Genomic DNA, 13,638 nt, shown 5'->3' on the forward strand with positions numbered 1-13,638 from the left:
CCAGTGTGAATTTGACTAATCTAGATACGCGTGATCCCCTAGTGATTGAATCAATCACTGCTCCAGGTACTTATTTGTACAAGGCTGTAAACTTTGTGGTAACTTTCCCCAATCCAGGGCTACAAGAAGGAAAAACTGTTTTTTCTAACTTGGGTTTGACGCTATGTTCCATTACAGGTTGAACGCATTTTAGGTGCGTTGTTCAACTTAATTGTCGCGTCTCATGAAAATGAGATCTTTTTCAGCATATTCAACAATTCAAACGACTCGCGAAGTACCAACGCTTAACTAATTTCGTTATAATTTCCGAAAGTGTTGGCTTAAAACTTTTTTAAATTAAATCGCATGATTATTATTATGCCGTTTTACCTTGACAGTTTCTTAAAATTAAATTAATGCATCTATGTCTAATTTAATATTGCGCAATGGGCATCATGGGGCATGATGGCAGATTTCTAGCACCCAATGGAAAACGGCATTAGTACCAATAATTTTCTATAAATAAAAAATATTTCCTGAATTATCTGCCAAACACTTTTTTATAAAAGACTGAATTCAAAGCAAGGTCTTCGCCAAGGCCTAATCCTCAAGCCGACATTGTCACATTGGGCGCAACATTTTATCCCTTATTAAAAGAAACAATTATTACTCACTTGTTACTTTGTCTACGCAGCTCCTCGGCGTTCTTTTCTCGTTAAATCAAATATGCGTAAATTAATCCGACTTTAACCGTTTAAAATTCGACGAACTTAAATTTTCGCAAGCCGAAATTTAATGCCGCGATTTCACCATTTTCAACGGCGGTTTGGAATTTGAATTTGATAGCACGAGAGGGCGGCACTTTCACTGGCATGGCCGCAAATAAGCACAGGACAAAGAGTGCGGTGTGCCGGTGTCCATAAATTTCTAAGATACCTTTCTAACATGTCTTTTTTCGATTATTTCTTGTCCGGCAACTTTTTACACTAAAAGGGGAAGTTGTCTGACTGTATGTTCGACAAAAGTATTTGCTTATTTGGTGGTTTTCATTGGATAATTCTAAAAATCTGTTCAGCAAGGCCTAAGTGTCAAAATGACAGTCGTTGGATGTCAGCCTAATAAACTTATTAAAATGATTAGTACTCACACATATTATTTTATTACGCAGTTCGTTGGCGAGGTTTATTTGTTGAAATTAAACTTAATTCGACACAAATACGTAAATTTAATGTTGAAAATTCGACGAACGCACGGTTGCAATTTGACTTTGGACAGCGCGCGAAAAATTGGCTGTTTCGTCGTGCATAGCCCACTCGATCACTCACTCGACAACGCAAGGCCCTGTTGGTTGTGACAAATATGTCGTCTGCTAATTCTTTGGCTTACGTATAGTGACAAGCGTTAAAATTAATTAAACTCGATTAATTAATCATAATTAACCTTAATTATTGTTTACAAATGTCAGAAGCATCAAATTCCATCGTTTTACAAGATTCCAGCGGTCTAGATGAAATGGAAAATCCAGAAAATGACGTTTTAAACATCATATGCTCAAATTCCGTCCCAGGTAAATTGTAATAATTAGTCTAATAGGTAATATTAAACGTTAATTATTCAAACTTTACAGAATCTTGGGTGGGTAATTCCGATGTATATTCGTATTTAAGCGAATTAGGGTCTTGCGGAATTGACAGATTAGCTCAAGAACCCGAGAGATTAACCGAAGAAAAGAGTTACATTTTAGAACAAACTCAAGAATTGGCTTACCATAACTATAAAACATTCATACAAGCCGCTGATTGTTCTAGAGAGATCTACGATGATGTAAAGAAAAGAAAAAATTATTTCTCTTTACTTCTAAGCGACTATTGCCCCGTTTTTTAGTTTAATCTTGTTGAGAAACGTTTGGAAAACTTGATTGAAAGAATTCCACAATTGACGGATCAATGTCAGACGTTCACTGAAGAAGCTAAGAAAATAAATACAAGGCGAGAAATATTTATTCTGTCAAAAATATCAATCGTTAAATGATCATTTGAATAATTTAGATGGAGACAATCATCTTTAATGCTATCAAAACACCACTTATTACTGGAAATTTTAGAAATACCTCAACTAATGGACACTTGCGTTCGAAATGGGCATTACGAAGAAGCCTTAGAATTGGCTTCTTACGTGAAACGTCTTGAGAAAAAACACCGTAACATACCCCTAATTGCGGTATAATACTAAAACTTTAAATTTAATTAAACTAAAGATGATGAAGAACTAATTAATTAAATTTAGAGTATTGTTTCTCAAGTGCAAGAATCGCAACAATTAATGTTGACGTTACTTCTTCAATTGTTAAGAACGAACATAAAGTTACCGGAATGTTTAAAAGTCATAGCTCATTTAAGAAGCATGAATATTTTCACGGAAGCGCGATTAAGAATTAAATTTTTGCAGGTAATATTTATATAATATCAGAAGTATATAATACTTCTCTTCGAGAGAAGTGTACCACAAACCGGGGTATGTGTAACGTCACTCTTCCCAACATCGGAACATTTAGAGCAAGGTTACTAAACCGAATCACATACGCGATAAATAGTTCGCTCATCATTACTCTATTAGCATTGAATTATTTGGCAAGACGAGCTTGAGCATTTTTGTCCCTCGTCAAGACGAGGTTTGTGGGACGATTGCTGGGGATTTAGGGCCAAACAATTATAGAATTCACCTCACGGTGCGATGCCCCTCTGGAGTTGGATGAACGGGAAAGCAAACTTAAAGGGGGAGCCTGGGTAGAATGACGTTACATAACTAAAGCATTAAGAGGATACAGAGTGTCATCCTTCTCCTATTATCCCCTTCTGATAATATTAATTTTAATTATACTTAAAATAATTAAAATTAATTAATATATCATTCTAGGCTAGGGACGCGTGGTTTCAAGGATTGATCCAAAATATTCCACGAAACGATTGTAAATTATTCATTTGTTTTTAGTTTAGTTTAATTTTATTTAATTTAATTTTAATCATCTTTAAATGATTTTTGCACATAGCGCATCATCATATAACGAAAGTGATTGAACTGAGTAGAGTTCATCTGTTCGATATAATAACGCAATATCGCGCTGTTTTTGGGGATGATGACCCCTTGGCTTCTCTAAATAAAGATAATAAATCTTGTTCGGACGCCAATATTTTCCATAGTTGGCTTAATTTAAAGGTTGTCACGTATAATTCTGGTTTAAGCGAAACTCGAATTAACTCGTAGAATTTAAATGTTAGGTGCTTAAATTCCTGAACGCGCTCGAAGCTGATCTTTGCGGTGATTTATCAGGAAGAATTGATTCCGTTTTGGCCCAATCAATGTATTTTGGATTGTCTTTCAGTAGAGTAGGCGCCGATTTCCGTAGTCTTTTAGTTCCCATATTTCAACGAGCGCTGAGTGAAGGATTCAAAAGGAATATTATTCAAGCTACCAATAGGTTATCTTTAATGAATGAGTGAATAAATTAAGTTAATGGAGTGATTATAAATAGATAAATTGATTTAGATTTGAAGAAGCAATGGGAACTTATACTTTAACGTCGTCTCTTCCCGCATTATCATCAGCCGCAATGTTAACATCGTCAATGCAAACTGAAGATTCGATTCAACCACCCTTGGGTCTGGTTGAATTCCCCCCTGTCGCGCAATATTGCAATCAAGTTTTGAACTCGTTTAATTCATTACGTTTATGTCCAGCATTGCCTTTAGCTCCGTCTGTCACTAAAACGCTCGAGGAATCTTTGCGAAAACTTGTAACGGCCATTATTGACTTTCATGTGTAAGATTGTTGCAACGTTTGTGCGCCTTTAATAAATATTATTATATATATATATATTTTTTTGGTCGTCGTAACTTAGGGCCGAAGAAAAATCATTAACGAAAGCGGAAGAAACAGCTTTTCAACGGTTATGTTATCTATTTGCCAAGGAAATGATACCGTATTTAAATAAATGTCTGGCCTTATTATTTCCTCAACAGGAATTGGCCAAAATATTAGGCGTAACTCTACTGGAGTTAAATAAGATGGTAATTAACTTAATCCTCATCAAAATAAAGTTTTTTTTAAAAACCAATATTTTCTTATAGGAAAATTTGGGTCAAATGAATCTGGATGCAATTTTATTTCCAATGAATCATTTATTGCCGGTGGCGGAAAGTGAATCAGATGATGATGAACAAGGACTTACTATGATTGCGCCTGTTGCCGATGCTGTTACATCCGTAACAGAGGCTACTGCGACTCCAGCAATTATTTCCAGTGAAATTTTAGAACGTGATAACGAAACTTCAACCCAATAAATTATTAAGTTATGTCAAATTGAAACTATAATATGTAATTTTTTTTTTCTTTAAATAAAAGTAATGCTTATTTCCAACACTGCTGTCTTTTTCTTTGAGTCATATGACGTTATTTGTTTAAGAGGTTTTTTCTTTAAGTCTCATAACCTGTAAACACAGTGTTCATTAGGGTAAAATGTCATAGATCATTTTCGACTCAAATCGCCAATAGAACCCATTGTACTTCAGACCTATCACCCTTTTTGAAACAGATTAAAAAAATATGCATTATTTTATTTTTATTTCATTATATAAAAAATAAATTAGAAATTTAATTGAAGTCCTTCACACACACACAAAAAAAAACACGTATATATTCCGGATTTAGTTTCGACCACAATTTTAGTGAAACTCATATTATTTTATTAGTAGTAACATCTAGCTGCCAATTTGCGATCGCCAAAAGCATCACCAAAAGTTCATAGAATAGAACAAAAAGTATACTTCATTGAAGCTTGCTCGCGCCGTGTAATATGGGTAACCCCCCCCCTTTAGAATAGTGTCAACCCCTCTACGTTTGATTACCTTCACGACCGTAGGAAACCCGCGTGAATAGGCTTCAAGAGTGGCGAATGCTAGAACTAGTGCCAAGAATTAACGTTTTGGGTCGCCACCATTGAGTACTATTTTCTATAAACCTAAAAAACCTCTTTGCTGATTGGTTGGTTCGTGTAGGGGTTAAGAAGAGGGTCGTTTGATTCTCATTTTACATGGTGTCTACAGGCAATGACTGGGAACTGTGAACGACGGTATACTTTTTGTTTTTATCTATAAACTTTTGGAGTCCATGCAAATTGGTTACAGTTCGCTATGGCGGGTTTTAAAAAATTATCGTTTGTAAACAAATACATGGTTTTTCAGACTAGAAGGATTCATATCTTTTACACAAGGAGGCTAGGCTACTTTGGGGACAAAGTAGTCTGCATTTTTTTTCCTCCCATTGTCTGGCCTCCTTGTGTAAACGGTGTGAACCTTACTAGTCTGAAATTAAAATTTTGTATAAATGTGCGTCATCAGGAATAAATGGTATTGCGCTTAGCACGTAAATATTTGAACCTAAAACGACTAAAGAGTGATTGTTCGCTCATTTCATTCTCCCTTTAAGCAGGAACTACCCGCATCTAGTAGAAACAGTGAATTCCCATATTTAGAAACAGATTACGTAGACGGATATAATTATGACCTTGCTAAGACATCAATAAACTAGAGAAACAATAAATCCTGCCAGTCCAACTTGATCGTAACTTCGAATTTTTAGAAACACATCCCTAAACGATGAACTTGATTTCTTCCGAAATTATTTATGAATGTTGATGACCCCTTAGGGGCCACTTTAAAAACATCTCAGCCCTATTTTAAAAAGAGGTAAGCTAATAACAGAACCAAGGACCCCTCCAAAAAAAAGTCGCTTTTCAACTTGGAAAAAATTAATATAACAACCTTGAAAATAGCAATAATTTTCAACTAAAATCTGGTTTTTCAATGAAATTCAGTTCATTTCTAAGATGAAACACTATTATACAAAATAAATACGGATTTAACAGAGATTACGTAGATTTAAATCAGCTTAACCTTGGGGATATGACGTACGTCAAATCGGGCCATTATTACCTATCCAGGATTTTAAGTGTTTAACAAGAACGGCCGGGTTATATCAATGGCAAATAGAACTAACAGAAAGTGAACTAACAGTAAGGAGGGCGTACTTGCCTCTGAGCCAACGAAAGCAATATTTACTACCCAATGCGCTGTACTATAGGGATGTATAACGCTTTATTTTTTGAAGTACTAGTGTTACTATAGAGTGCTGTCAGTTGTGACGTCAGATCCAAGGTTAAACGTTACGAGTCTGCCTTTAACAATGGGCGGCCATGACAGTTACCGTTTTTTCTTTATGGGAAAACAGCATGGGTGACGTCACACCGACTCTTCTGACAGCACTCTATATCCTGGAATAGTGATTGAACTATCTCACGTGAGTGACGCTAACGTAATCGTGGAACGACTTGGCGGATAGATTCAACTGAAAAAGCCTCTTCGATGTAAAAAAGGGGTTAGGCAACCTTCAATATCGGGACATACAAGCCGTCTCTGGACCCAAAACACATATGAGCGCAGGCGCCGAAAAGCGAGATGGTAGGCAGAGTTTCACCCCCGTGTCTTTCCCTCTTAGTTACATCGAAGAGGCTTGATGCCGATTGCCAATGCACTGATAATGCTACTAAAAACACTCATGCCCAGTAGAGCTCTATTTCATGGAAGATAATCTTGAAATAGGCCCCGCCCCTCCATCACACATTGTACATCTAGTTGAAACTCGCGTATCCCAGATCAATACCTTAAATGAGCCAGGAGTTGAATTCTCTTTTTTTCTCAGAGAAGTTAAGTTAAAAAATATAACGTAATATTAAAGTAGAGCGACGATTGGTCGACCAAAGAACCTAGAGGGAAAGAGAGCTTACGCCGTAAACCTCATACTGAAGGTTTTCATCCAACCCACTCACTTTCTATTAATTCAATTTGCCTTTGTTCGTATACCAAAGTTTAAATGGAAAAAAACCCTCTCTTACGTCAACCGGTTTTTACCTTGAAATACCCCAAATAAATTTACTTCGAAGTCTAAGGGCTTAAAATATCTATAGTTCATCTAGTGGTCCTTAAGATTAATTACCTAACCGCGTATAACAAAACAGGATCTGTATAAATAGCAAAGAAGACTCGAAGAAAAAATCATTCCTTGATAATATCCCGAAAGTTACAACATCATGGCATCGGCGAAGTTGTGGCTTTTAATCGTAGCTCTTACGGTCATCGTTACATTGACCATTGGGCAGTATTCACGACCAAGACCCGGAGGTGGTTTCGGAGGTGGATCGGGCTACGATAGAGATAGGTATCCCAGTGGAGGAGGTTCGGGATACGACAGGGACAGGTATCCCAGTGGAGGAGGATCGGGATACGACAGGGATCGTTATCCCAGTGGAGGTGGATCAGGATACGACAGGGACCGTTACCCGAGTGGAGGAGGATCGGGATACGACAGGGACAGGTACCCTAATGGAGGAGTTAGACCAGTCAGAAGATGCGCTTACCAGTGCGTCTTGAGATACTGTCGAAGAGAATGCATTTACAGATGCGTGCCAAATGATTTCTGCTATGATATATCTGGAAGGAAGAAACCAGGTAAACTGTTTTAATTCTAGGGCCTAGTAGCAAAAGTATATAGATATAAAAACAAAAAGTACACTTCGTTGAAACTTGCTCGCGCCATGTAATATGAGAAGCCTTCCTTTATCCCAGAGTAGTGTCGACCCCCCTCTGCGTATGATTACTTTCCAGACCGTGACACGGGTATCAAACCGTGAATAGGCTCATAAAGTAACGGATACTAGCTTTAGAAATAAAAATTAACATTTGGATCGCCAGTATCATGCACTACTTTCTAAAAACCTATGACGTCAAGCAGTTCTACCCTGATTGGTTAATTCGTGTAGGGGGTTGAGAGGAGGGTAGTTTGCTTTTTAGTTTACATGTCGTCAACAGCCAGAGGCAGGGAATTGATAATGAAGTGTATTTTTTTACATATATACACTTTTGCTCGTAGTAACACGTGTGAGCGCCATTAAAGGTTAAAATTTTTTTTTTAACTTTGGGGCGTCAAAATTCGGGAGATTTCAACGTCACGGGTAAACGCAGGAAACACAGACAAAATTTAAAATTCCTTATAGAAAAAAATAGGAATTATATTATTTCTTAATTAAAACATAATATATAAAAAATTCTGAGCAAGGGAAACGATCTCCTCAATTTCAGTGTCTACTCAAATGTGATCTCGATAGAAGAGCTTAATTTTGATAAATTTGATGCTAAACTATACGAAAACTTCCACTAAGTCAAAAATATAAGATATTATCAGGATAGATTTAATTTTAGAAGTATGAATGGAGAACAGAGTATTCTGGGCGGGCGTCATAGTCTCGCACCCCCTTCCCCGGGACGGAGGGGTATGAAAGAAGAGGCGGGTCATATCGACAGAGGTATAAAGAAATAACGTATTTTTCGCCGTCCCCGTCAGCAACGCCATCAAAACGTAGTTTAAGTGAGCCAATAAGATAATTTAAACTTTTCGTTACGTGTTGGAGGGAGGGGCTCTATACTGGGCTATGGGTCGGACTGAAGTAAATACTCCATTCCTACTTCTAAAATTAAATCTATCCCTGATAATATATTTTACAGGTTAAAAATGATTGGATTTTATAGGAATTATAGGACCGTTTGGTTCCCTGTTGATAGATAAAATAGTCGTCTTTCACAGGTACTAGTTAGACGGACGGCTATTAAATTTTTAATTTAATAGCTTCGAGGCGCCAGAATTTTTCTGTCAACGCAACCCTTGGAGGATGTGATATTATAAATTATATTCCAAGTACTTGAACATTCATTTAGGTCTCTAGTAGATAAGGTTTCAAAAATGTTTATTCTAAAATTTTGGGAGAACTCCAAGGGGGGGGGGGGCTCAAAGGTGTTTTTTTAATCGCGAATCGGACGATATTTTATCATTATTTAAGCTAGAATTGAGCATTCATCTAATCTTTATTTCTATTTATTTATTTTAGGTGATATTGAAGTGACCCGGCCATTATCAAACCAAAAGGTTCCATCATTCGAATATGAACCCAAGAAAGAGTAAATCTGATTTTGACCGCTGCACCGCGCGCCCGTTCAAAATTGGGTCCTTTCCGTAAAGGGTCAAGGGTTAATTGCATATAGTTTTATTTATTTATATGATCATACTTGAATATTGTACACTATTTAACATAACGAAATAAAAATTCATTGTAGAAATTAATAGACATTTTATTCACTAATGCGATTGTGACTAAACGAAATATAATTGTTTTTCTAGGTTTAGATTTCAGGATGAGATCGCCAAGGTCAAAAACAGTTTATTAAATCTCACGGATATTTCGCGGATTCGAATTGCCAGACGGCATAATTCCCAAGCCTCAAATATTTAGTATCATCAAAAGCAAATAGAAATAATAAAAAGTGAGTTACGCGGTAAAGGTCACGTTACATCCATAAAGCATTACGGATATATAAGTGCCATTCTTCTCTTATTATTCCCTTCTGCTAGTGTTCATAGGCGAATTTTCCCTTAGTATATACCATGAGGGGAAAGGTGAATTACGTGTCGCCTACGTACTCCTTATTTCACTTTCTGTTATCTCTATTTACCTTTGATAAGACCAGACTCCGTGATAAGACTATATCAAACACTCAGACTTTAAAGGCCGACTTCCAGCAGCGAAAAGAGTTCTAGCGAACTGAAAACCGAGCATCGAGACCAGGGAGAAAGGGAGATGCCGCGTGAATAGCGCGAGGTGTCTCTCTTTTGGGTGGGGGAAGTAAATTTCCCAGCCAACGGGGGTAGTATCGCCCGGGCCACCGCGAGCTCTACTGCGCAAAATCCAAATTTTTTATCTGTTGTGATGTCACTTCGCGCATGCTCAATGATCCACCAAATGACCCAAGGTAGAGAGAGAGAGAACATAGTATTTCATACCCCCGTTTTCAACCCCTTACCGCTAGATACGAGTTCTGTTAGCATTAGGCGGCTTCTCCCTTTCTCCCTGTCGAGACTAACAATGGAGCGACCGTGCCGATTTTCGAATCCCCGCTGGGGCAAAAGTTGGAAGAGTTCTAGCTAACTGAAAGCCGTGCAATAGGGAGCTAACAACTGTCTAGGGGGAAGAGATAGTCTGACGTCACTCAGCCCCTCTCTGGTTGGCATTTTTGCGCGTAGAATACTGTTGCCAACCGTTAGGCGGGATGAAACTTCAGTAAGAGATAGAAGGGTGTGACGTTTCAGGGTCAGAACTGTTAGCACCCTATGTGGTTCTAGCCAACTGAAGATACGCAATAGAGAATTTCGTTCAGGGGAAAGCAGAAATTCGAGAGGAAATATATTTAAAAGGATATCTATTGTTCATCTTCAGTTCGCTAGAAATACATTGCACGGCTTTCAGTTAGCTATAATCCTTCCAACTTTTGTTCCGGCGGGGATTCGAAAATCGGCGCCGCACGGTCGTTCCATGGTTAGTTTCGATGCTTGGTTTTCAGTTCGCTAGAACCCTTTTCAATGGAAGTCGGCCTTTAAACTTGTTTTTCGCCAAGACCAAGTAGAACCAAAACTAAAACTTAAAACTCATTCCCGGGTTTGAATATCAAAAACAATAAATATGCTATTATATGCCTTTTACGTTAACATTAAGTAGAAGCAAAACTAAAACTTAAAATCCATTTCCCAGGTTTGAATATCAAAAACAATAAATATGCTATTATACGCCTTGTACGTTAACATAAAGTAGAAGCGAAAGTAAAACTTAAAATTCTCTTAAAGATGAACCAATAGGAACTCTTGCCAACAAAATTAAGAACTTTCATTGGTTGTTGAGATATTGATGATCGGGTACTTCACAATCGTACGATTCGTCTATGAATTTTCTATATAAAGCCAGGTTCGCGATGGAAATTTTATCAAACAGCTTTTGGAATTTTGCGATTTCATATTTCAATAAGTTTATATAAGTTACTTCAATTTTGAAAGCGGAGGTAAGTTTTTAAACAATTTCAACTTGGATCGCGTTTAAATTTAATTTTAAATAATTGATGTAGGGGGTAATCATTATCTAATTCCGTTTAAACCTAACCTAACAAACAAACCGTGAATCCCAGACATAAATGAAATTTAAAAAAATAGCGTAGTTTTCTTTTCTGTTTAATGTGATTTTATGGGACAAAATATTAGGTTATGTTTAAGTGTAGTTTACCGGGCACTTTTTAAATTGAAAATAAACTCGATATTCATGTTCAGCACCCTCAGATTAGTTGCAATCAATGCAATATGTTTGCCGGGAAATTTTCGGTCAGTAAAAACAATTACTAAAACGTTTTGAACAAAGCCGGTTTGCTAGGTGCGTCAGACTTGAGTTAGGGCCCGGTTGGGTTCGGTTAGATTGGCTTGGGCCCGGTTGGGTTCAGTTAGATTGGCTTGGGCCCGGTTGGGTTCAGTTAGATTGGCTTGGGCCGAGGTTGGGTTCAGTTAGATTGGCTTGGGCCCGGTTGGGTTCAGTTAGATTGGCTTGGGCCCGGTGGGTTCAGTTAGATTGGCTTGGGCCCGGTTGGGTTCAGTTAGATTGGCTTAGGCCCGGTTGGGTTCAGTTAGATTGGCTTAGGCCCGGTTGGGTTCAGTTAGATTGGCTTAGGCCCTGCGGCTTAGGTTGAGTTAAATTAAGATCGTGCTGCTTGAAAAAATTATTCTACATTAAGAAATATCAGAAGTGAGATGAGACTAGAAGTACTGAGCTAACCAAATTCTTCACTCGGCGAAAGTGAATATTCTTGATAACACACCAACGGTTGGCCCTCTAGTAGCGGTTTCTGAATTTTCCCTCCAAAACGTGAGACGCTCGCGATTCATGGAGCCGCGTCGGTGTTCCGCAGCTTTAGGTTGAGGGGAAGGGGGTAGCAACTTTTTTGGAAGTCGACCAATTTTTTTCTCTCTAGCGTAGGCGCGATGGAAGCGGCATAAAATCCTCAAATTTGTTCACTAATGCCAGGATCTACTACCAATGCTAGAGCCCTCTAGTCTCGTCTCACTTCTGGAAATATATATATACATATTTGTTGTGGAAAAAACCTTTCCGACAAAATCCCTTCTTTACAGTCCCTTTCCGTCCCAACTTTCTAAAGAACTTAGCCAAACCACTTTTAATGAACCTTCAGTTTGGTCAAATTCGGTTCCGTATAGACTAGTGGCGGCAGAGAAGGGTGTAGACTGTGTATCCCTCCCTCTGGTCGTGCTCTTATAAGAAGGGATACTGTCCGAGCCCAGTAGGGGGATGACACTGAGCTAAGAGATAGAAGTGTATGACGTTTGCATACGTAGTACTGCCATTACTCTATTGTGACAGAACAAACAAATCACTTTGTGAAAAGTATAGACAGCTTTCAGTTGGCTAAGTAGTACGTCACACCCTCCTCAGTCTTGGCACAGTTCTGGCAACCATATTGGTGGGGTTCAGGTCTTTCAGCTTTCCTCGCGCATTCGACCCACGGTTACGTTTAAATTACCTAGCTATATAATCTTAGCTCCTCATCCCCCAACCGAAAGCTTTCTATATAGAGCTATTTCAGAGGGGGTAATCGCTACGTCACCAATGCTATTTGCCCATAGAGAAAACCCTCATAAAATGTCCGCCCTACACTCAAAGGCAGGCCCAATTTTCGTAGCAGACGAAATTTTTCCCTCACTGAAATAGCTCTATAGACTAATGTAGGACTGTTTTTAAGGTCCAGGGTTTAGGCCATTTTGACCACCGACATAAAACTTGTAATACTGTAGGACTATTTTTAAGATCCAGGGTTTAGGCCATTTATCCCAAACTGACCAAACCTTGTAATCTATTTAGGTCATGGATTCTAACCAGCAAAATCGTACCAATCAATGCAACCCAAATCACGCTCCAACTGGTCCAGGACACAATCAGAATTACGGCGGTGCCGGAACAAGGAGTGATTTGAACAACCATTCCAATCAAATGAACCCCAACAATACCCGTTACCAAGGGCAAGGAGGCAACAAAGGAAAGTAACTGCTGGCAAGAGGACAACGCAATTTCGCAAAAATGTCAATTAACTAATTTCAATAATTAATAAAATGTTTTCGGATTAATTCCTCGCTTGATTAATTAATTAATGACAACGCAATAACCACAATAAAATAAAATAGACAAACTGTGTCAAATGTTTTGATCAGGGGGTTTGTTCGCATGATAGGCCTACGATGATAGGATGACTTCCTATCCTGGGAAGTATTGGACTCTAAACCATATCCGGAACCATCTCTGTTAGCCAACTTCTTATTAGGTCCGATTACCGCGCCACCTACGGCGCTTCTCTCATTTTGAGCTGGCAGGCTGATTCGCGCGCCAGCAGCGGGCAAGTAACGAAACTTTAAGTTGTGTCCTGTGGTTTGAGGTAACGAATCTTCATAGAGTTCTAGACAGACGGCTTTTCAACGATTGGCGCTGAAGAAGTTTTGAACACGCCCCACAGTTTGAGTGCCACAGCCTCTCGGCGTGGGATTTTTTTCAGTAGATTAGATAGTTTTCCTAGTGGGGAGGAAACTTTCGACCCTCTTTTACGATTGCCATAGGCAATTTTGACTAGCAGGGATGGATACTATATAAAGCCTTAGTGTCCAATACTTCCCAGG

The 13,638-nt window shown here is 38.4% G+C and overlaps 2 protein-coding genes and 1 long non-coding RNA gene across 3 annotated transcripts; all 3 read left to right on the forward strand.

Annotated features, from left to right (window-relative positions):
• The first annotated feature begins 1,287 nt into the window (after positions 1-1,287).
• Cog8 (conserved oligomeric Golgi complex subunit 8) lies at positions 1,288-4,398 on the forward strand. Its single transcript, XM_089853255.1, has 11 exons — positions 1,288-1,546; positions 1,607-1,803; positions 1,864-1,967; positions 2,028-2,199; positions 2,266-2,427; positions 2,896-2,947; positions 3,029-3,195; positions 3,258-3,457; positions 3,526-3,798; positions 3,878-4,046; positions 4,107-4,398. The coding sequence occupies exons 1-11, from the start codon at positions 1,438-1,440 to the stop codon at positions 4,317-4,319; spliced, it is 1,818 nt and encodes a 605-aa protein (XP_089709381.1). The 5' UTR covers positions 1,288-1,437; the 3' UTR covers positions 4,320-4,398.
• A 2,683-nt stretch (positions 4,399-7,081) lies between these two features.
• Positions 7,082-9,200, forward strand: LOC149623153 (uncharacterized). Its single transcript, XM_089853263.1, has 2 exons — positions 7,082-7,541; positions 8,975-9,200. Exons 1-2 carry the CDS (start codon positions 7,124-7,126, stop codon positions 9,046-9,048), a joined length of 492 nt encoding a protein of 163 aa, XP_089709389.1. The 5' UTR covers positions 7,082-7,123; the 3' UTR covers positions 9,049-9,200.
• A 1,617-nt stretch (positions 9,201-10,817) lies between these two features.
• LOC149623154 (uncharacterized) lies at positions 10,818-13,095 on the forward strand. The gene is made up of 2 exons (XR_016374829.1): positions 10,818-10,973; positions 12,833-13,095. It is a non-coding gene; the product is annotated as an uncharacterized LOC149623154 (long non-coding RNA).
• Positions 13,096-13,638: the final 543 nt, after the last annotated feature.

This window comes from Phalangium opilio, unplaced genomic scaffold (assembly GCF_054372755.1).
Source record: "Phalangium opilio isolate 3A_F unplaced genomic scaffold, DU_Popi_V2 ptg000113l_1, whole genome shotgun sequence".
NCBI classification, from domain to species: Eukaryota; Metazoa; Arthropoda; class Arachnida; order Opiliones; family Phalangiidae; genus Phalangium; species Phalangium opilio.